General features: G+C 42.7%; 1 protein-coding gene across 2 annotated transcripts in view; it reads left to right on the top strand.

The window, feature by feature from the left end:
* Positions 1-25,067, top strand: part of RARB (retinoic acid receptor beta) — a 257,875-nt gene that overhangs the window by 184,615 nt on the left and 48,193 nt on the right. For both annotated transcript variants that reach the window (XM_081345080.1, XM_081345081.1), the window contains one exon: positions 22,291-22,432. In XM_081345080.1, coding sequence (XP_081201206.1) covers positions 22,291-22,432 — 142 coding nt within the window. The remainder of the gene's footprint in view (positions 1-22,290; positions 22,433-25,067) is intronic.

The following is a 25,067-nucleotide window of genomic DNA, read 5'->3' as shown; positions in this document are numbered from 1 at the left end:
ACGAAGGGAGCTTGATGCCGGCAACAGGTGTTCCCTCAGATATCCTGGAACCAAGCCATTTAGGGCTTTATAGGTCATCACCAGCACCTTGAATCTCACCTGGAGGGCAACCAGAAGCCAATGCAGCTCGCGGAGCAGAGGTGTTACATGGGAGTAACGGGAAACCCCCATCACAACTCGCGCGGCTGCATTTTGCACCAGCTGAAGCCTCCGAGTGGTCCTCAAGGGCAGCCCCATGTAGAGAGTGTTGCAGTAGTCTAAACGGGAGGTCACAAGCGCATGAGTGACTGTGCGTAGGGCATCTCGGTCCAGGTAGGGTCGCAACTGGCGTACCAGGCAAACCTGGGCAAAGGCACCCCTGGTCACGGCTCCTATATGGTCTTCAAGCCTGTTTCTCCCCATCCAAATCCGGACCGCCTCCAGGCAGCGGGACATCACAGTGAGGGCATCACTGGGTTGGTTCGGGGTGGAGAAAAAAAGTTGGGTATCATCAGCGTACTGATGATACCCCACCCCAAATCCACGAATGATCTCGCCCAGCAGCTTCATATAGATGTTGAACAGGAAGGGAGAGAGAACCGACCCCAGAGGGACTCCACAAATGAGAGGCCTCGGGGCCGATCTCTGCCCTCCCGTCAACACCAACTGCGAGCGGCCCAGGAGATAGGAGGAGAACCACTGTAAAATGGTGCCTCCCACTCCCAACCCCCTGAGACGCCGCAGTAGGATACCATGGTCGATGGTATCAAAAGCCGCTGAGAGGTCTAATAGGACTAGGACAGAGGAACAACCCCTGTCCCGAGCCCGCCAGAGATCATTCACCAGCATGACCAATGCCGTCTCTGTGCTGTGCCCGGGCCTGAAACCCAATTGGTATGGGTCCAGATAATCAGTTTCCTCCAGGAACAGGGGAAGCTGATGCGCCACCACACTCTCAACAACCTTTGCCAGAAAGCGAAGGTTGGAGACCGGACGATAGTTGTTTAAAACAGCCGGGTCCCGGGCAGGCTTCTTGAGGAGGGGTCTCACCACCGCCTCCTTCAAGGCAGCGGGGAAGATACCCTCCTTCAAGGAAGCAGTTATTACTGCCTGGAACCAGCCTCGTGTCTCCTCCCGGGCCGCAAAAACCAGCCAGGAGGGGCACGGGTCCAATAAACAGGTGGTGGAGCTCAGCCTCCCCATAATCCTGTCCACATCATCAGGGGAAACAGGATCGAACTCAGTCCAAATAACATGCTCAAGACCGTCCGATTCCTCCACGTCAGACTCTGCCCAGTCCGAGTCCAAACCGGTCCGTATCTGAGCAATTTTGTCTGTCGGATGATGACTAAACTCCTCGGCCCGACCCTGCAAGGGATCCTTCCTCACCTCCTGGTTAAGAAGGGAGCGGGTCACCCTAAACAGGGCAGCCAGGCGATTATCTGCGGACGCGATGAGGGCAGCAAAATAATTAGCCTTTGCTGTCCTCATCACCGCAAGATAAGACCTTATGAAGGTTCTTAACTGCAATCGGTCAGATTCGGATCAGCTGGACCTCCAACCCCTCTCCAGACACCGTCTCCGACGCTTCATCTCCCGGAGCTCCACAGAAAACCATGGAGCCCAACGGGATCTGTGCCGGGTCAGGGATCGCAAGGGTACAACACGGTCGAGTACCTCAGTGGCCACCCTTTCCCAGGCATCCACCAAGGCATCGGCCGGGCTGTGAATGAGGGAGATGGGTATATAGACCCAAGCGCCATCTGGAACCGTTCCGGGTCCATTAGGTGCCTGGGGTGGAACCACCTGGTCGGTTCCGCAGCCCAGTGGTGGGGGGTGGCATAACGGAAGACCAGCCGCAGGATATAATGATCGGACCATGACAGGGGGGAAATGGCTGGCAAACCCCCTCCCAGATCATCCAACCACTGCCCAGATAAAAACACCAGGTTGAGAGTGTGACCCCCCACATGAGTCGGGCCCTGAATTACCTGGGTCAGGTCCATGGCCATCATGGAAGCCATGAACCCCCGAGCTAACTCTTACAACCCTCCCAGGGAAGGCAGGTTGAAGTCACCCAGCACTATAAGCCTGGGGAACTCCACCGCCAACCCTGAGAGGGTGTCAAGCAGCCCGGGCAAGGCTGTTGCCACACAGCTGGGTGCCAGGTATGTGAGCAACAAGCCCATCTGGACCCGAGGGCCAAATCTCAGGAGGAGGGACTCACTCCTGCCTATCTGGACAATGGTCTCCCGCGGACATAAAGTCTCCCGAATAACGACCGCCACCCCACCGCCCCTACCCTGAGCCCGTGGCTGGTGTAGCACACAGAAACCTGGGGGGCATAGCTCAGTCAGAGGGACCCCTCCCTCCGAGCCCAACCAGGTTTCGGTAATGCATGCCAGTTCCGCAAATTCCTCCTCGATCAAGTCACGAACGAGGGGAGCCTTATTAACAACGGATCTGGCATTGAAATACACCAGCCTAAGCTCAGGGACCTGATCACCCTCATCCCCAGGCAAAAGGGTGCTAACCGGTGGGTCGGAGCGCGCCACCGCTCGAAGGTAGCGAGGGCGCGATCCCAGATATTGATGTGGCCCTCCGTGCAACCACCTGCTGCCATTCCCTATCGTCGTGGGGATTTGACACCCCACCCCAGCACACGCAGAGCCAGCAGCCTCCACCCCCAACCCCATCCCACCAGAGCCCATCACGGGCCCAGACTGAGTGCCGGTTAATAGTTCCCTCCCCTCCCCACTATTCCTCCCCCTCCCTAACCCTTTAAAATAACTGGCTAAAACATATCAGGGGCCTCTTTGTGCGTCTCCCCCAGAGGCCCCTAGGTAAACCCAACCACCTCTCGGGATCCCAACAATTGGGCCCATCATCAAGGGAGATGGTAAACAGAAAGGCTGGTCGTGACCAGAAGGGAGAAACCCCCCTAAGTGCGTACAAGTCCGACCTAGAATATTGTAATCGGACCATACAGAGCAAATATCCGTGTGAGCCATTGTTCACAATGGAAAGTCAGATGTTATAAGATGTTGTAAGATGTTAAAGATGTTAAAGATGTTAAAATGTTAAGACCGGAACACGTCTTCATCCACCAATCCGGCTCTGCTCTCACCTGAGCCGGTCCAGACGATGAGCTCACAGCTGGCCTCTCACCACAGCTGTGAGATCTAGTCTGGAGTGGGTAAACGTCATTGCCGGGTAGAACCTTCCCCACTGGCCTCTCACACCAGCGGGGAGGTTGATGACCAGTTCAGGGCCGCCCTCTCACCGCGGTCCAGTCCCGGGTTTGTTCCGGACCATCAAAGGAAGTCACGAGAGAAGAGGAATCTCAATCCATCCAAACCCTGCATCGGTCTCAGCCATCATCCAATGTAATCCAAGTGCAATCACAATCGCAATCAGGGCCGATCTTCAAGCTGCCAACCCCATAAGCAGCAGCATTATGCTGAACATTCCTAATTCTCACAGTGCTGTCTAATGTCTATGTGTATTTACCCATGTAGTATGGGTGTAGTATTATTATTTATCCTTCTTATTATATTCTTCGCTCCTTCCTCTTATTGGCATTGTTGTTGTTACTTAATCTTTAATTTGATTCACAGTCTGTTGATTGGTAAAAACTTATTATTCTGTTGCTTTGCATGTGCACTGAGAGCAGAAGCACTGGAGACAAATTCCTTGTGTGTCTAATCACGCTTGATCAAAGAATATATTTTTTAAAAAGTACCTTGCCAGTGATTCTTCTGATTATGGTGGAACTTACATAATGGAAAGTTTTCAAAAACATCATTTTACTTGTTTACCTCTGCACTTTTTATCTCATGTAGCCATCCTTCAATGTGTAATATGCACTCTTTACACATGAGCTTCTTTTGCTTTTTTTATCTATACTTTTATCTATAGATCATTTACTAACCTCTCAAAAAACCCTGATCCTTTGTTTTGATTTTTGCAGAAAATTCTGTTAGCTTTTATCCTTATCAGCCTTGTTGTTTTATTGATATTCACCTGTAATTATTTTTAACACCTAGTCCAATATTTAGAAAGTCAATTGGAACAGTTTTTGACTACTTATAAGGTGTTGCACATTATCAGATAGGTCCTTATAATCATTATTTATCAGATAGTATGTTGATTATGCCCTGAATCAAAACTGTTCAGACTAACCTCATATGATGTAAGCAGTCTGATACTTTAATATGAGGAGTTCACATTTGTCACTGGTATCTTATCATTCTAAGATTAGGTAAGTTAAACAACGTTTTTAGCTGAAGACTCAGTTGAAAAGCCAATGGTCTTAAGGAGAATAAAATCAGGAAGCATGGCTTAAACTGAATTTTAAACCCAGATATTTTGTTAACAATAATCAAGTTCAATATTTCTATGACAAATACTTGTTGTAGCACTATACAATGTCAATAAATGTACTATAGAAAAGAGATTTCTGAAATTTATGATGAAAAATAGAAAATAACTAAACTATCATTAATATAAGAGTATTTTTAATATTTACAAGCATAATTTCTTTGCAGTAAAATTTTGTTTTTCCTGATCTATTTCTTGACTTTTAGCTTGCAGTATATAAAAAAATGCTTGACTCAGCAATTGTAATGTTGTTACTTAAAACTTTGGCCTTTAGTACTGATTTTGTCTTCTTTGTAACACAGCTTGCAAAAGATTTATGCCGGAGGAAACATTATTTCCCAAATAATGTTGGTGTTGTGCTGCTAAATAGGAAAAACCACTGCTTTGTTACATACAGCCATCTATTTAGAGATTTGTCTCTTGTTCTAAAGAGAAGAAAACATTCTTTTGGTACTGAAACATCATGCGTATTTATGGCATAAACTAAATATATAGCAAACATGACTAGAACAAATTCAGACCAAAAAGATATACTCACTCACTCACTGACAAACACACATATATACACACACACACACACAATGTGTGTGTGTGTACATATATATGCTTGCTTGTTTATGTATTGATAAGTATTTTAGTTTGGAAACTAATATATTTCAAAAGTGAAATGAATAAATATTCAGAAAAGATGAATCATGTTCAACTCAAACTTATACCTTTATAGTTATTTATTTTTGTCCCTCTTTTTTCAAAGGCACTAGAGCTCACATCAATTGAGTAAGGTTAAGTTAATTTGACTTAACCTTAAAACTTTCAAAATATTCTCATGCTTATCCCATTGATTTTGGTGGATCTACAGTCTACCAGCTGACCCCCCCCCCCAGTGTCTTAACCAATTGTTTGGGATAGATGGTTAAGACTCTGGGCGGGTCAGCTGGTAGACTGTAGATCCACCAAAATCAATGGGATAAGCATGAGAATATTTTGAAAGTGCTGCTTATTTCTGGATTTTTTGAAATGCATTTTGTTAAGGAAATGAAAAACTAGAACTAGTTTTCAAAAATTGATTGCATCTTTTCCTCCCTAGTTCTAGTTTTTCATTTCCTTAACAAAAAGCGTTTCAAAAAATCCAGAAATAAGCAGTGTGCTATTTGTTCTTTCTTATAGTGCCATTGAAACTGAAGTTATCTAATTTGTGCACATTACTTTTCCCATAATTACCGTAATTACCAGATTAGGTTGGATAAATTTAGGCCAAAATAAGTCAGAATTATTTCCATGTTGTGATGTAATAAAGCATGTAAGTAGCCTGAAGCTGATCACATATAAAGAGGAAGAAGGGCTGAGATTATTACACTAGTCTAGAGCTATTATTTTTTTTAGTTTATTTTTGTTGTTCTGTTTTCAGAAATTTCATTATGTTCTATCTGTATTACATACCACTGAGACCAAGAGTTGAAGACAGGCAAAACAATATTATTTCATATTTGTTTCCTATCAAAAGGAGTTTGAATCACGATAATATTGGGATAAATATATATTTGCAGATTACTTTCTCTGGCCATGAAAGGACTCCTAAAGTAGGAGTGGGTGCCATTTTCTGTCATTTCCTACTGCCATATCAGCTTAGAAAAAGGCATAAGTTGCAATTCACAAGTCATTGTGATAGTGCAGGCTCCATTAGTTTTAATGGGGCCTGTGGTGGAACACACTTTGAGGAGTGAGGCTGTTAACATAAATAGCTTTTCTCATGACTAGACATGGCAAATTTGTTTGTGTTTGAAATCCATCTTAAATAGCCACAAATCTAAGTGTTGGAAATGTATTTGGTAGCTTTTTTCTAAATCAATGAGGCTGAATTATCTTAAAAGTGGCCATAATTGTATGTTTCATCTTACTAAACGTTTTGTCTTAAAAAGTTAAAGAGGAATAAAATAAGAGTTAAATGTAGCTGAATATGGTTGTACTTTGTCTATCTGTCTGTCACATTTAGATTACATTTCTATCCTAACCTTAAAACAGAGAATTCAACCACATAAATCCCCACTTTGGGACTGGCAAGAACATGACCTGGCAACAAATGGTATCTTTTCTTTCCAGGTGTAAAATAGTTTCCTATCCTGGCATTTTCCAAATACATTATAATCCAAGTTTTGAATTCTTAGCCAGCATTCCATACAAAGAATAGAATACCAAATGATTACTATGAATACTAAGAGCCAGTTGGTTTAATGGTTAAGATACCAATCTAGAAAGCAGGAGAATGGGAGTTCTAGTCCCCGCTTAGCCATGAAAACCAGTTGGGTCACTAAACACTCCCTCAGTCAAATTCACCTGATAGGGTTGTTGTTGTGGGAAAAATAGGAGGTAGAAGATGTTGGATACGCTCACTTCCATGAATTATTCGTAAAAATAATAAAGGCGGAATATAAATAAATATACCACCTACCGATTACCAACTTATACCATAATTTGAATGGAGTGCTATTAGCTTATTATGATTTGTTATTACTGGGTGTTTACTGGCAGTGTATAATAGGTACGTTCTGCCCAAGGAGCCACATTTATTTAGCTGGTATTTGATACTGTGCACTACCTCTCCTCAATTAAAGCCCCTCAGTTGTACTTCAGAGTTGAAACTACATGTCAAGACTGCAGCTTGTTCAACTCCCTGCTCAGGCAGGAAACACTATACCAGGGGTGTCAAATGCCGGCCAGTGAGTTGGTTGAAGGCCACACCCACCCCAGCTCCAGCAATGCAAAAAAGGTCACGATATGTTGCAACATGTCACGTCACGCGCCGAGTTTGACACCCGTGCTCTATACTATTTCAGAGAAATGGCTTTCCAGTCTCTTTTTAAAAACATCCAGTGTTGGAGCATTCACAGTTTCTGGAGGTAGGTTGTTCCACTGATTAATTGTTTTGTCAGGAAATTTCTCCTTAGTTCTAGGATGCTTCTCTCTTTTATAAGTTTCCATCCATTGCTTCTTGTCCTGCCTTCAGATACTTTGGAGAATAGCTTGACTCCCTCTTCTTTGTGGCAACCCCTAAGATATTGGAACACCGCTATCATGTTACCCCTAGTCCTTCTTTTCATTAAACTAGACATACCCAATTCCAGCAACCATTCCTTATATGCTTTAGCCTCCAGTCCCCTAATCATCTTTATAGCTCTTCTCTGTACTCTTTCTAGAGTCTCAACATCTTTTTTACATTGTGGTGACCAAAACTGGATGCAGTATTCCAAATGTGGCCCTACTAAGGCATTGTAAAGTGGTATTAGTACTTCACATGATCTTGATTCTATCCCTTTGAATGCAGCATAGCACTGTGTTTGCTTTTTTGGCAGCTGCAGCACACTGCTGGGTCATATTTAAGTGATTGTTCACTAGGACTCTGAGATTCCTCTCACAATTACTTCTAGTGAGCAAGGTACCAACTATACTGTACCTGTTTATTTGGTTTTTCTTGCCTAAATGTAGAACCTAACTTTTTTCACCATTGAGTTTCATTTTGTTAGATAGCACCCAATGTTTAAGTCTGTCAAGATCCTTTTGTATCTTAAGAATATCTTCTGGACTATTGGTTATTTCTGTCAGTTTGGTGTCGTCCACAAATTTGATGAGTTCCCCATCTATCCTCTCATCCAAAACATTGATGTAGATATTGAAGAGCACTGGGCCCAGAACAGAGCCCTGGGGCACCCCACTAGTAGGTTGTGGTCTACTTTATCAAATGCCTTTATCAAAAGTCCAAGTAAATTATATCAACAGCATTCTTCTGGTTCACTAATTTTGTCACCTGGTCAAAGAATGCAATAATATTTGTCTGGCATGCTCTGTTTTTTACAAACCCATGTTTGCTTTTGGTAATGACTTTGTTTGCTTCTAGGGGTTCACTGATTCTTTGCTTGATTATCTTTTACAGAACCTTTCCAAGTATTGAGGTCAGGCTGATAGGTCTGTAGTTTCTTTTCCAGTCCTCTGGTAGTTCCCCAGTGCTCCAGGATCTTTGAAAGATATAGTTCAGTGGTTCTGAGATCACATCTACCAGTTCCTTCAGAACCTTGGGATATAATCCATCTGGTCCTGGTGATGTGAACTCATCTAGATTGGACAGGTGCTCAGTTATTATTTTCTTGCCTATCTTAACTTGTGTTTCTAATCTGGTTTTTACGGTACTGTTTTTGATGGGTTGAACTGTTTTTTCCCTTTGTGTAAAGACGGATGCAAAAAAATGAGTTAAGTAGTTCTGCTTTCTCCGTGTTGCTTGTCACCTTTTTGCCACTTTCTTCCACTAATAGACCAATCATTTCCTTAAGTTTTTTCTTTTTTTTACATGTTGAAAGAAGCTTTCTTTTTTGTTATTTTTGACTTTTGTTGCAAGCCTTAGTTCATTTTGAGCCTTAGCTTTCCTCACTTCATCTTTGCAGGCTCAGGCTATTTGCTGATATTCTGCCTTAGTTATGTGCCCCTTTTCCCACTTTTTATACTTTTCCTTTTTTTCTTTCAGTTTATCAGAGAGTTCTTTATGCAGCCATGTTGGTTTCTTTTGAAAGCTATTATTTTTCTTTTTCATTGGTATTGTGCTAGACTGAGCTTTTATAATCTCACTTTTCAAAATTTTCCAAGCTTCTTGAGTTGTTTTCTCCTTGAGGATTCTCAGCCATGGAATCCTTCCCAAGCTCTTTCTAAGTTTATTGAAATAATAATAATAATAATAATAATAATAATAATAATAATAATAATAATAATAATAATAATAATAATAATAATAATAATAATAATAAAATAATTTTTTATTATTATTTAAACTTATATACCGCCCTTCTCCCGTAGGACTCAGGGTGGTTCACAAGGTTTTTTAAAAAACAATACAACAAATTATAAAAATTAAAAACAATTAAAATGATTACATTAACCTTGAATAAATAAAATCCCAATTAGAATTCAATTAAAACCCCAATTAATACTCTCACTCCAGGCCCGAAAGCTCAAAGAGCCAGGTCTTCAGGTCCCGGCGGAATGAGCGAAGGTCAGGGGCAGTCCTAAGCTCTACAGGCAGCTGGTTCCAAAGGGCAGGCACACCCACAGAGAAGGCCCTCCCCCTGGGTATTGTCCGCCGGCAATCTTTTACCGGCGGTACCCTGAGAAGACCCTCCCTGTGGGAGCGCACAGGACGAAGGGAGCTTGATGCCGGCATTAGCTCTCTTAAAGTCCAAGACTTTAGTTTGACTGTGTTCTATTGCTTGTGCTTGCATAATGATGAATTCCAATATTGCATGATCACTCTCCCCCAAGGTTCCTGTGGCTTCAACACTTTCTATCAATTCATCTCTGTTAGTGAGATGTAAGTCCAATATAGCTGATCCCCTAGTTCCCTTCACTACTTTTTGGGAGACAACGTTGTCTGCTAGGTTTGTCAGAAATCTGTTTGATCTTCCACTTCATGCAGAGTTTGTCTCCCAGTTGATGTCAGGATAATTAAAGTTCCCCATTACTATTATGAAGTGCTTCCTACATACCTTAGTTAACTTACTAGCAAAAAGTTCATCTATTTCATCTGTTTGGTTGGGTGGCCTATATAGTATAAACCTTTGGCAACACCCCTCCCTTTTATATTGACCCAAAGGCATTCAAGATAGATTTCATCATTTTTTAAAAATATAAATCTTTATTTACATTTTGTGTTAAAAACACACCATACACCAACAAAGACAAAAAAAAACATTTACAATATACAAAAAATGAAGAAATCAAAAAAATGAAAACCATTTCAAAAATTTTACATTATATCTACTTCTAAACTAACAATTTAACTTACTTAACTTCCGGCTTTTGAAGATGGCGGACATGTCGGGCTGAGCTCCATGAGCTCCGGTTGTTGGGCGTCCCTTTGGAGCCCCTCAGGGGTCTTTTTGGGCCCGCTGGGTAGGGGATGTGGATTGTTAAATCCATGAAGCTGAATTTAAGAGGCAAATAAGGAGGCAGTTTTGCTATTTGCCTGTTCCATTTGCGTGTTGCCTTTTCCATCGCCTGTTCATCTTCCGCGGTGTTGCTGGGCTCGGCTTCTTCGGCCTGCCGGTTCCTGCTGCCCTGGTGTCTCCGGGCCTCTCCTAAGAGGCTGCGGTCGGCAGCGGGGGTGTTTCCAGCTGTTTTGGGCCGCCATGGGCCGTCGGGTCGGCGCTGCTGTCTTGGACGGTTTTCGGCCGTTTTCGGCAGTGTTCTCGGCGTCCTTGGAGTTTTCGGCGTCCTCGGAGCCCCAGCTGATCGGCGCTTCCGGGAGAGGGGAGGAGAGCCTGTGCGAGATGCCTGCAGACCATTCTGGCGGCAGCGGCAGCGGCGGCAACGGCGGCAGCGGCGGCGGAGACACTTTGTTATTGGACCTGCCTGTGCTGTTTCTTTGGCGGCTGCGGCGTCTTCGGGCCGTTTGGCGGCGGAGAAGACGGCCGCTTGTTACTTTATTGACAAGGCTGCCCCTTGTGTTGGTTTCGAGCCGCTGCCGGCGACGGAGGTGGTTATGGCGACGGCGTCCTCGGGCTGCTCTGGGCGGTGGAGAGGACGACCATGGCGACAGCGACTCGTTGGGTTCCGGCTGCTTGAGGTGATGGCGGCGACGGTGATGGCGATGGCGGCGTCTTCGAGGCCCGCTGGCCTGTTTTACCGGCAGCGACGATGGCTGTGGCAACGGCGGCGACATAGCGGACTGCCAACTTATTTATTAACTTATTTATTAATTCCCCATCTGCCTCCTTTTTTCCCCTTTGGACTGGGACGGACCTGGGCACAAGCCACAGTGGGAGAGTGGCTTGTTTTACATCGGCAGCCCCATAGAGGTGGGAGCTCTATGGGTGCTGCCCCACCCAGGGTGTGCATTTCGGACCATCCCCGGGAGCAGACTCACGGCCCGTTGTGAGAGGACGGGTTGTGGTCTGCCCCTGGGAGCATCCAACCGAGTGGCAGTAGGTTGGTGGATGGCCCAAATGTTCTACTCCTTACCTTCGAACCTCCTGTTGGATTTTTTAACCATTGGACTGCCCTCTCTGGACTTGCTCGGACTATATGCACCGATATTCTGATACGGACTTGCTCGCCCTCAGGGGTGCCCCCCTCTCCTGGGTGCGTCCCGCCTTCTTTTCTATCCCCAGTCTCGATGAAGGGCCCAATTATTGGGACCCTGAGAGATGGCCGGGTAAGACCAGGGGCTCTCGATATAAATTTAATAAGAGGCCCCTGGTTAATTTTTTAATCAAATTTTTTAGGGGGTTGGGGAGGGGGGTGGGGGGTAGTGGTTGTCTGGCTGTGGGGGGTGGCCATACAACCGTGTTGCAGGCCAGGCCTGGGTCTGACGGCGTTCGGGGGGAGCGGGTTGTGGTTACATCTGGGGCTCGGGAGCGGGTCGTGGGATTACCGATTCCCACGACACTGGGGTATGGCAGCAGGCGTATGGACAGAGGGCCGTATCGTTACCGGGAGGGCCGTCTCCGCTGTTTGCAAGCGGTGAGGCGCTCCGACCCTCTGGTTCTTCCCCGAGGTGCCGGGAGCGAGGATGTGCAGCCTCCTGAGCTCCGGCTGGTGTACCTGAATGCCAGGTCTGTGGTTAATAAGGCTCCCCTTGTGCGGGATCTGGTGGAGGGTGAGCATGCGGACCTGGCTTGTATCACCGAGACCTGGTTGGGTCCAGAGGGTGGGGTCCCTTTGGTTGACCTTTGCCCACCAGGTTTCCGAGCGTTACACCGGCCTCGGGCTCAAGGTAGGGGCGGGGGAGTGGCGGTTGTTATTAGGGAGACCTTATGTCCGCGGGAGACCACCGTTCCTCAGATAGTCGGGTGTGAGTCTCTTTTTGAGGTTTGGTTCGGGGGCGCAGTTGGGCTTGCTGCTGGTGTACGTTTCGCCTAGTCACACAGCGGCAGCCCTGCCCGTGCTACTCGATGTCCTCTCCGGTTTGGTGATTGAGTTCCCCAAACTTCTAGTTTTGGGTGACTTCAATCTGCCATCCCTGGGAGGGTCATCTGAGTTAGCCCGGGAGTTCATGGCTTCCATGACGGCCATGGACCTGACGCAGGTAATTTCTGAACCAACTCATGAGGGAGGCCACACCCTTGACTTGGTTTTTTTATCTGGACGGTGGTTGGATGATCTTGGTGAGGGCTCTCCATTTATTATGCCCCTGTCCTGGACCGATCATCACCTCCTGCGGCTGGTCTTCCGTTTTGCCACCCCCCACTGTGGGGATGCGGAACCAACTAGATGGTACCGCCCCAGACGCTTAATGGACCCTCTCGGGTTCCAGGCAGCGCTGGGATCCCCACCTGCCTCCGTCGCTCACAGCTCGGCGGATGCCTTAGTGGAAGCCTGGGAAAGGGCAGCCACTGAGGCACTGGACCGAGTTGTACCCCTGCGGCCCCTGACCCGGTGCAGATCCCATCGAGCTCCATGGTTCTCTGCGGAGCTCCGGGAGATGAAGCGTCGGAAACGGGGCCTAGAGAGCTGCTGGAGGTCCAGCCGATCCGAATCCGACCGGTTGCGGTTAAGAACCTATGTTAGGTCTTATCTCGCAGCGATGAGGGCAGCGAGGTGCAATTACTTCTCTGCCCTCATCGCGTCCGCAGATAATCGCCCGGCCGCCCTGTTTAGGGTGACTCGCTCCCTCCTTAATCAGGAGGTGAGGGAGGATCCCTTGCAGGGTCGTGCCGAGGAGTTTGGTCAACATCTGTCGGATAAAATCGCTCGGATTCGGACCGGTTTGGACTCCAGCTGGGCAGAGTCTGACGATCAGGACACGGGCGGTCTTGTCAATGTTATCTGGGAGGAGTTTGATTCTGTGACCCCTGATGAAGTGGACAGGATTATGGGGAGGTTGAGCTCCACCACATGTTTATTGGATCCGTGCCCTTCCTGGCTGGTTTATGCAGCCAGGGAGAGGACACGAGGCTGGTTCCAGGCGGTGATATCTGCTTCTTTGAGTGAGGGTAATTTCCCCACCGTCTTGAAGGAGGCGGTGGTGAGACCTCTCCTCAAGAAGCCTGTCTTGGACCCAGCTGTCTTGAACAACTTTCGTCCAGTCTCCAACCTTCGCTTTCTTGCGAAGGTTGTTGAGAGTGTGGTGGCGCATCAGCTCCCTCTGGTCCTGGATGAAGCGGATTATCTGGACCCGTACCAATCGGGTTTCAGGACCGGGTACAGCACGGAGACGGCATTGGTCGCTCTGGTGAATGATCTCTGGAGGGCCCGGGATAGGGGATATTCCTCTGTCCTGGTCCTATTAGACCTCTCGGCGGCTTTCGATACCATCGACCATGGTATCCTGCTGCGGCGTCTCAGGGGATTGGGAGTGGGAGGCACAGTTCTTCGGTGGTTCTCCTCCTATCTCCTGGGACGTTCGCAGTCGGTGTTGGCAGGGGGGCAGAGATCGGCCCCTAGGTCTCTCGTTTGTGGAGTTCCTCAGGGTTCGGTTCTCTCGCCTCTCCTGTTCAACATCTACATGAAACCGCTGGGTGAGATCATTCGTGGTTTTGGAGTTGGGTATCACCAATATGCTGATGATACCCAACTTTTCATTTCGACCCCAAACCACCCCAGTGATGCCCTCGCTGTGATGTCCCGTTGCCTGGAGGTGGTTCGGGTCTGGATGGGGAGGAACAGACTTCAACTCAACCCTGACAAGACTGAGTGGCTGTACATTCCGGCATCCCGGGACATTCAAAACGTTCCATCACTTTCTATGGGGGGTGAGTCTTTACCCCCCATAGATAGGGCTCGCAACTTGGGAGTCCTCCTGGATGCACGGCTTACCTTAGAAGATCATGTAGTAGCCGTGACCAGGGGGGCTTTCGCACAGGTTCGCCTGGTGCGGCAGTTGCGGCCCTATCTAGACCGGGATGCCCTGTGTACGGTCACTCATGCGCTCGTGACCTCTCGTCTTGACTATTGCAATGCTCTCTACATGGGGCTTCCCTTGAAGACCACTCGGAGGCTCCAACTGGTACAGAATGCGGCCGCGAGAGTTGTCTTGGGAGTTTCCCGGTACTCCCATGTTACACCTTTGCTCCGCGAGCTGCATTGGTTACCAGTTGTCTTCCGGGTGAGGTTCAAGGTCTTAGTGATGGTTTTTAAGTCCTTACATGGCATGGGTCCGGAATACCTCGGGGACCACCTGCTGCCGGCGTCGACTCCCTTCCGCCCCGTGCGTTCCCACAGAGAGGGCCTCCTCAGGGTGCCTCCAGTCAGAGAATGTCGGCTGGTGGCCCCCAGGGGGAGGGCCTTCTCTGTGGGCGCTCCGGCTTTGTGGAACCAGCTGCCGGTTGAGCTCCGGATGGCACCGGATCTCCGCTCCTTCCGGCGCGGGTTAAAGACCCATTTATTTGAACAAGCTGGCCTGGCCTGATGGGGAATCACTTAGGGTTTTAATATTTATATATATTTTTTATTGTTTTTATTGTGGGCAATAATTTAATTCTTTTTTAACTTTTGTACTTTTGTAGTTTTAAGATATGCCCTGTTCACCGCCCTGAGTCCTTCGGGAGAAGGGCGGTATAAAAATTTAATTAAAAAAAAAATTATATTCCACTCATTAAGTCTCTTATAACCATCCAACTCCAAAGCTTATTCATTAACAAAGACTATATCACTTCATTTTTGACCAACCCCCAAGCCACCCTCATTTCTTTAATCTTTTATCCATCCAAATATACCATTTATTCCATGATAGAAATGCTGGTGTCTCTTCTTTACCCTTCAACTTCTTGGTCAATGTGTCTGCTTCTGCACAATCAAGTATTCTCCTAATTATAACTTCATCCGGCGGGGTATGATTTGCCTTCCAAAATTGAGCATACCCCATCCTTGCCACCATTAAGATATGTAAAACCAAATACCATATATCCTTCTTAATATTTCCAGGCCTGGAGCCAAGCAGATACGTCTCTGGTTTAAGATCAACTAATGGATAGATTTCATCATTGTTGTGCTCTATTTCTGTAGAGATATAATTATTTTTTATACAGAGAGCAACTCCACCTCCTCATTTGTTTGGTCTGTTTCTTTTAAATAAATTAAATCCCTCATTTGTGGGTTTCATCCCACCATGTTTTTGTAAGGGCAACAATATCATATCTGCCCTCATTTATCTGAATTTCTAGTTCACCCTGCTTACTGTTCATACTTTGTGCATTGGTGTATAGACATTTAAGTCCTTTATGACGGACCCTGTGTTTACTTTTTACATAACTTGTGTGGTGCCTGAGTTCCCCTATTTTCTTATCACCTGTTTGATTAGTGCACTTTGTGTGGCACTCGCGATTAAAAGCTTGATTTTGCTTGACAGCAAAGTTGATATTCTTATCCGCACACACATATACAGTATGTTACATGCACTGATAACCTTATAATTTTTGGATTGCTGGGGACAGGAATGTTCTGTATCAATTAACTCACTGTCCCCATTGTTCAGTTTAAATATTTCTCCAGAAAATCTGAATTTATTGCCAAGTAACCCTTTCTTTGATGGATGCAAACCATCTCTTTTGTACACTTTTTCATTGGACCAGCTGCACACATCGTGACTAATATAACCAAAGCCTTCCCCTTTACATCACTCCTTTAGCCACATATTGAATTCTGCTATACGCTGGCCATTTCCATTTTGCTCCTTATACACTGGTAAAACTTCTGAAAAAGTGAGCCTACAGCCTATCCTGCTGAGTTCCTACCCCAAACTCTGGAAATCATTCCGCACAGAGAGTACATCTTTTTGGGACAGAGCATTAGGTAGAAGAGTTAATATCTAATCAGAATAGATTTTAAAGTGTAGACACAGATCTCTAAACAGTTCTGAAAATCGTTTCGTTTCCTTCCTTCCTTCCTTCCTTCCTTCCTTCCTTCCTTCCTTCCTTCCTTCCTTCCTTCCTTCCTTCCTTCCTTCCTTCCTCTTTCTTTCTCTTTCTTTCTCTCTCTATCATCTATCTCTCTCACACACTTTTTTACATATTTATTTGTATCCCGCCTTTATTATTTTTACAAGTAACTTAAAGTAGCAAACATATTCAACATATCTTCTCCACCTCCTATTTTCCTCACAACAGCAATCCTGTGTAATGAGTTGGGCTGAGAGAAAGTGTCTGGACCAAGGTCACTTAGTGGGCTTTAATGGCTAAGGCTGGACTAAAATTCACAGTCTCGTGCTTTCTAGCCTGGTGCCCACAACGTTTTTTTTCTTGTTGATGGTTACAGGGGAAAGAAACTAGGATTTTTTTCTTGAAAGATTATTTTTTGAACTTCATAGTTGCAGAAATTATGTCTGATAAAAGAAACTGTGCTATCTCTACAGCTCTTGAAGGTAAGGAAGCCATTCTGGGATGCATGCTTGACAATTCTAACCTAACAAAGAGACAGATAAATTCATAAATATTTTAAAAAGAGTAATGCTCTTTCGAGTTCAGTTTGATTCCTGGCATCTATGTGGACATGCTCATGCAATTTTCTTACTATCACAGAACACTAGAAAAGTGATTTGCTGTTGCTTTTGCTAGGATGTTCTTTCATCTTCCCCTTCCTTAGTCTTATAGCCCCAGAATTTTCTGCCTAAATAGCAGCCAAAAATAAACCTGCTTAACTTTTTCAAAATCAGCTTCCCAAGTATTATATGTGTGACTTAGCAAGTATTAGTGCTGCTTAATTTAGACAGAGCTTCATCTTCCTTGGCTTTTGTGTTTGACTGTTTTATTAGGCTAATCTAAATGAGCCTTATCTAAGTACAGTCTTTTTGAAAAAGGATGCCTGAAGTACGTGTGAATACTTTGTACTAACATTGTAAAAGAGCATATATGTCATTTGAATTAGCTTTCTTTTATATGCAAAAGTTGATATTTACAGTTAATGAAAGCTTTTCCCCTAAAAGTTCTCAGCTAGCACTGGAGCACTATTGTATTTAGTGCTTAACCTAAATTATTTATTTATTTATTTATATTTACATTTATATACCGCCCTATTCCCGTAGGACTCAGGGCGGTTTACAGGGAAAATTAAAAGTTAAAATACATCATATACAATTAAAAACGATTAAAACTAAGATTAAATTAATCTTAAATTAAATTAGTTTGCAAGTTTAGTTTTCTCCTTGTAAGTTTGTTGCCTTCGTCAATAGGAGGCATGCATATAAAAAGGCAATGCTATGCATTCTCATGATTTTAAAAGAAATACATTATGCTAAGCCAAGGCTTTTTCCTTTTGAGAAAATAATGGTTTATATGAGTAGATTTTTCTCCAATTTTCAGCAGTGTTTATTTATTTATTAGATTTGTTTGCCACTCAGTTTACCCTAAGGTTGAATATGATATGCTGGTATAGATCCCTCTCATTTCATCATGTTCGATAACAAGGCAAGATGTTCCAAAACATTTAAAACATTTAAATGTCTTTAAATTTTAAGACAAAAGCCATTTGGTTTATTATTATAGAGGATGTGATTACAATGGCCTCCTTTGTATCCAGGTGGCATTCAAAAGTTCTTTGTGACACTAGTTATTAAATCTGTTCAGATCTTCTTGAAGCAACCTATCTCTGAACTAAACTCTTTCATGTTTGACATCGTAATAGAGAAGCATTACAAAAGTAAATAATAAGAAGTTTGGTCTTTTTTTCCTGTTCTTTTGTTTCTTTTTCTTTTTTAGCATTGTGCTAGAGTAACATTGTCTAGATAGCATACTCTGGCTTTAAATAATGGACCTAGTAACTGTCTTTATTTGTTCCTGGGTACATGTGGTTTCACATATCATTCTCCACTTTCGATGGGGCAGATAAGGTATCAACACAATTAAATGTGAAAAATAATCCCGTCTGCTTTGCCAATGGCGAAAGCTCAGAGAACACACGTTGGTACAGTCGATTTTGAATAATTTATACTTGGTGTTTTTCCTCCCATTGCAATCTGTAAATGAGGACATCTAATGCAACATGTCTAAGATGATACTCTACCCAACAACCTTTAAGAGAAGTTATTGTGGAAGGAATGGAATGGAGAATAGAGACCAAATATTCTGTTCTGAAGAATTTTGAATTGTAGAGATTGGGAGGAAAGGAGGAAAAGAAAAAGTAACCTACGTATATACGAATAAGAATGTATCTGATAAAAGTATTTTTTCCCAGAAATGGGTTTCTCCATCATACTTTATCTATTAACTAAATTAAAATAAAAATATCCAAATGTCTTTTAGAATTTGTTAATGCACATGGCATGCTCAAAGCCTTGGTGGAGCAGTGGGCTAATGCCTCCTTAAGTAACACCAGCTGCCTGCAATTAGTGCAGGTTCGAGTCCCACCAGGCTCAAGGTTGACTCAGCCTTCCATCCTTCCGAGGTAGGACTCAGATTGTGGGGGGCAATTAAGCTGACTTTGTAATAATGCCGCTTGCGTGTGAAAGCCCTAATAAGCAGGCATATACATAGAATGAAGGCTATTGCTAAGCTTGTAAGCCGCCCTGAGTCTTCGGAGAAGGGCGGGATATAAATGGAATTAAAATAAAAATAAAAAATAAATTCACACTGTTTATTCATCTTCTGCAAGCCTACTTTAGATGGCAAATAAAACACATGCAGTTTGGAATATACTGCTCTCTGTACATAAAATATTTAGTCTGGCAACGGTAATATCTTTCCTGCTTATTTTTGTCACTGACACCCTCATGCTTCTATCACAGAGGATTTATGTAGGTATTGAATAGCCATTAACACTAATGAGAATTGTTCATGTAAATTCCTTATGCCTTACAGGCATAATATGCTCTCTTGTAAGAGTACTCAATGCTAATAAATAGAGTGAAATGTGGACAAATGAATTCTTGAAAAAATAACATTGATAATTCATATCCTGCTGGCTATTAATTTGAAGTCACTACATTATTGTTATTCTTGTTATTAGGGATAATAAATTACGTATCTCATCTTAGGATGTGTAGTTCTCTCAGAGGGAAATGCCAAATGTTCAAGACTGCTATTAAAAAATACTTTTCAAAAAAATGGGCCTGATTTTGGTGTGTATTCTGTTGGTATTTGGTAGAAGTTTTTTTGGATTGAAAAATTATACATCCTTTATATCAGGGATTAAGATCTCTTTGTATTCATTTACAGTTCTTAGTGGTTCCAGTCAATATGACCAATTCTAGGTACAGCTAGCGACAGGAGCCCATAAATTCCAAATTCAAGAAGTCTTCTGGCAAATGCAAGGTTTCTAGCTTCCTATTTGCTTTGTAATATTAGTATAAAAATAGGAGCATATTTCCAGGAAAAGTTTAGTTCATAAGATTATAGGTGTTCTTTCCTACTAGCTAATTTTCTGGCATGCTCTTTTCTTCAGAGCTGCCCCAGTTTTTCTAGTGCACTCTTTTCTGGTAGTTTGTAATAACTTCAAAATACCTATATTGTGATGGGCAACCTTTTTGGGTTGTGAATAATACTTTATTTTGGAGAAGATGCCAAGTCAGGGGTGGGAAACAAGGTAAGCAGGTACTAATCCATTCCTGTTCTCTTCCTGTAAATGAGAGGGACCTTCTCATGTTCTTTCTTCAGCAGTTGTAATAGGACCCTTGGGTTAAAAGGATTGCCTAGGTCTGTAGCATAACAGGACAACTGTCAAACAGGTGACCTATAAATGGAAGTCAAATGGGTAGAGTATCCTTCCTCATATTGCAGGTTTTGTTTCTTTCATTCCGTGGATTGGATAGCTCTGGATATTTTTTTAAAAAAAATGCATTATTCTTTAATTATCCCATCATGCCAGTATCTGCATTAAGTTGAATTCAGATAGCCCTTTGTACTGCATGGAACTTCTGTCCATACAATATGTTATCTTTAATATTTGCGAATTATCTGTCTCTGTTTGTTCTAGCTGCAGCACCTATAATGTTGATATATCTCTTTCTAGAGGAACTTCCAACTTCTAGGAGTTGTCTGGGAAGTTTATTTCCAGAAGCTGAAATGTGTGTGATGTTTTGTATTCAAATAGTGGTGGTTATTCAGGATTAAATTCATAACTTTTGCATATCCTTTTCCATGCACAAAACTGACTAATTTAAAACTGGCATCAAGTTCACTTGGTGTGTGTGTGTGTGTGTGTGTGTGTGAAACCTTAAGTAACCCTAACATACACACTCACCAATAATTTTCCAAGTCAAGAAAAATCTGAGAATCCATGTATATTTCATTATGTTTTATGTTGCTTGACCTCTAACACAGGGGTGTCAAACTCGCAACATCACGTGACGTATCGCAATGTATCGCGACTTTTTAGCCATTGCTGGCAATGGGGTGGGTGCGATTTTGCTATGATGCATCCGACCCATGGGCCAGCAGTTTGACACCCCTGATCTAACATATTCTGGCTGATTCATCTTCTAATGTGATCAAGTATTTTTTTTCTAATTTCACTGATGGATAGTTGCAGGTTAAAAATCTAAAAATATTAGAATTCAATCCATTATATTACATTGCGGTTTCACTATATCTGCATATTAAGTCCTGTGAAGACAGAGGGGTTAGATATATTTAACCTACTATTATAAAAAGTATGATAGCAACTTCAACTAACTGTAAGTACGGTGGTAGTAGTGACAGATTCTGCTTTAATATTGAGATAAGTACTGTTTAAAGTTTGAACTGATAAGTAGGTAAGGACTAGACTTCTTTGAATATGTTACATGGGATATTTTAATTTGAATTCCTTCAATAAGCAGAGAAATGACCAGTACCAAAACTTTGATTTTATGTATAAATTTGTTCATTAATGATTAAATCTAATTAATTAATAATTCTATTGATGTCCACTGCATTACTGTTTGGATGACACAAATACTTATTTGATGGAGTGTTGGTTTTTTTAAAAAAACCAGTCAAGGAAATCCATTTTTTAAAATACATTTGTCAGATTTATCTTATCTTTTATTCAGGTACTCAAGTGGTACACATAGGATTCTCTTAACCTGTTTTCCTCACAACAGCACTGTGAGATTCATTGGACTGAAATAGAATGTCTGTCACCAACTCACCTGATAGGTTTCCATGTTTGTAGGTGAACTTTTACCTGGGTCTTAATTCAGTCCAACAATTTAATACTGTCCTAGCATATTACTGAATCCTAGCCATTATAGCATTATTTCCTTATTTTGCCATTCATTGTTGGAATGAACAACAATATGCAATGTGCAGAAAAGGACTGTGAAGTAATAAATACAACACACTAGGAAGTTAAACCCTGTCTACTGTGGTTGCATTTTAAGATGCAGTGATACGTTAAAATTACATAAAGTTGTTGAAGAGGAAGTTTCTTTGTTTTTTCTTCTTTGTTTCTTCTTTTTCTTCTTTTTTAAAACACGTTTTAATATTTTCCTTTTTAAAATGCATTTTTAAATTAGGTTCTTGCATTAGTTTTATCTGTTTAAAATAACTTCTAATTGGAAAAAAGAATAAAAATTCTACTATACGACAACACAGAATGTACATTAATTATGTCTCCCTATACTTTCTGGTTTTGGTTTTGCTAGGTCCATGTACTGCTCAGTCTTCTATAATTTTAACTTTCTTTCTTCAGCTCCAGTTACTCCAGTTCTCTTTCCTCTTGACCCATTCATTTGTACCTCACTTATTGTTATAAATGGATAGCAAAAGTATGCCAGAAAATGTTTTGCTTTGTTTCACTCGGTTTTTCCTTCACCAGATTGATACAAGACAATTTCCTAAACATTATCCTTTGTTTGCCGACAGCCTGTTTTAGATATTAGATGCTACTGTTTATTTAAAAAAACAGTTTTCTATTGTTGAATGCTGAATATTTTTAAAGCTTGAATGTTATCAAATTGCATCATGATGTGACACTTTCTGTCACTTCACAGAACAAGACAATAACAATGTTCACTCATTTTTATTTTTTCATTGATTGCAGGGTTTTTTCCGTCGGAGCATTCAAAAGAACATGGTTTATACATGTCACCGAGATAAGAACTGTGTTATTAACAAAGTCACTAGGAATCGCTGCCAATATTGCAGACTGCAGAAGTGCTTTGAAGTGGGAATGTCCAAAGAATGTAAGTAGAAATGATATCATTTGCTTTATCTTTATGTTCAGATCATAGTAATATTCATGGGAATTTAGCTATTTAATTGGACTAGTTGAGATCAAATGTTGGAGTAAAAACATCAAATGTCTCTTTTTCATAAAGCTGTCATCTACTGTACATTTTGTTGGCAGTTTCTGCACAGAATTTGGGTAACTTGAATTCTTGCATTGCATAGCACCTCTCAGTTGTTACTCAGTACTTTGTTACTAGTATCTTTATAATACTCAATCTAGAGGAAAAATCCTTGAAAAGACAGTGGTGAGAAAGTTAGAAAACAAAGGACTAAATATGAAGCAATAAGTGACACAGTAGAAGAACATACACATACAAAAAATCCAGAAGCTAAGTCACTTGTGAAATAATATATTAACAGTAAAAAATGGAAGAGAAGCTTTAAAAGGCATCTCTTAGGTCACAGGTCTGCAACCCGCGGCTCCGGAGCCGCATGCGGCTCTTTCAGCCATCTCCTGCGGCTCCCAGTCCTCTGCCATGTGCAGTCCAAAAAAAAAGGGACTAAAAAAGTTCAACCAATCAATTCAAATGTGCAGGGTAGGTGCATATTTCGCCTTGGCTCCACTCTTCAGTCAAACCCTGTTCTGCGCATGTGCGCATGTACGCGCATGCGCACACATTTTTTGCGGCTCCCAGTTTTTCCTTTTGTGACAGTTCCGAGTGGCTCTTTCACTGTTTCAGGTTGCTGACCCCTGTCTTAGGTAAAATCAGAACATGTGCAAATGAAAATAGGTAACAGTAAAAACTTAGCAAAAGAATGGTGAGTATAATCAGGTTTAAAAATGAATACAGGAGAAATAAAACAAGGGTGTGTGTGAATATATACATAGTGACCCATGTGGCCTTTGATGTTTTTGCAGGATAAGAAAATGTATCCAGTATTCCCACCCCTCCCCTCCGAATTAGAGTTACTTGATAGTTGCAGCAGTACAGAAAAACACAGATATTGATAACTGGATATTTCTTATAGCAAATGCAACATTCCCATGTCACCACAATGGAATCAAAATATTCAATATGTCTGAGTAAATCCTAAGGTATGTTGAAATAGGAAAAGAAACTTAGTAACAATCAACACCCTAAAACAGGGGTGTCAAACTCAATTTCATTGAGGGCCGCATCAGCATTGCGGTTGCCCCCTCCCCTCCGAATTAGAGTTACTTGATAGTTGCAGCAGTACAGAAAAACACGTTCTATGAGAAAAAAAGCCCTGGTTTTGCCACCTCTTCTTAATCTCTTCCGCCTCTGTTAGGTCCCTGCCATTTTGGTTCTTTATGATGCTCATCTTTGCATGAAATCTTTCCAATTTTCTTGAAGAGATCTCTGGTCCTCCCTATTCTATTGTTTTATTCTGTTTCTTTGCACTGTTCATTTAAGAAGGCATTCTAATCTCTTCTAGCTATTCTCTGGAATTCTGCATTCAATTGGGCGTATCTTTCTTTTTCTCCCTTGCCTTTCGCTTCCCTCCTTTCCTCAGCTATTTGCAAAGCTTCCTCAGACAGCCATTTTGCTTTCTTGCATTTCTTTTTCTTTGGGATGGTTTTGGTTGCTACTTCTTGTACAATGTTGCGAAACTCTGTCCATAGTTCTTCAGGCACTCTGTCTATCAGATCTAATTCCTTAAATCTATTTGTCACCTCTACTGTATATTCAACAGGGATATGATTTAATTCATACCTGAGTGGCCTAGTGCTTTTTCCTACTTTCTTCAGTTTAAGCCTAAACTTTGCAATGAGAAGCTCATGGTCTGAGCCACAGTCAGCTCCTGGTCTTGTTTTTACTGACTGTGTAGAGCTTCTCCATCTTTGGCTGCAGAGCATATAGTCAATCTGATTTCTGTGTTGACCGTCTGGTGATGTCCATGTGTAGAGCCGTCTCTTGGGTTGTTGGAAAAGAATGTTTGCTATGACCATCGTATTTTCTTGACAAACGTCTATCAGCCTGTGCCCTGCTTCATTTTATACTCTAAGGCCAAACTTGCCTGTTATTCTGGTTATCTTTTGGCTTCCTACTTTAGCACTCCAATCCCCCATGATGATAAGAACATCATTTTTTGGTGTTAGTTCTATAAGGTGCTGTAGGGCTTCATAGAAGCGGTCAGTTTCATCCTCTTCAGCACCGCTGGTTGGGGCATGTATTTGGACTACTGTGATATTGAATGGTTTGCCTTGGATTCGAACTGAGATCATTCTGTCAGTTTGGGGATTGTATCCCAGTATTGCTTTTCCTACTCTTTTATTGACTATGAAGGCTACTCCATTTCTTCTGAGGGATTCTTGCCCGCAGTAGTATACCTGATGGTCATCTGAATTAAATTCGCCCATTCCTGTCCATTTTAGTTCGCTGATTCCTAAGATGTCGATGTTCAGTCTTGTTATCTCTTGTTTGACCACGTCCAGCTTGCCTTGATTCATGGATCTTACATTCCAGGTTCCTATGGAGAAAAAATCTTTACATCATCGGACTTTCCTTTCACCACCAGATACATCCATAGCTGAGCGTCCTTTCGGCTTTTGCCCAGTCGCTTCATTCTTTCTGGCACTACTAGTACTAGCCCTCTGCTCTTCCCCAATAGCATATTGGACACCTT

This window comes from Vipera berus, assembly GCF_964194415.1.
Source record: "Vipera berus genome assembly, chromosome: Z".
In the NCBI taxonomy this organism is placed as follows: Eukaryota; Metazoa; Chordata; class Lepidosauria; order Squamata; family Viperidae; genus Vipera; species Vipera berus.
The sequence above is the reverse complement of the archived record's forward strand: the minus strand, read 5'-3'. Positions and strand labels throughout refer to the sequence as shown.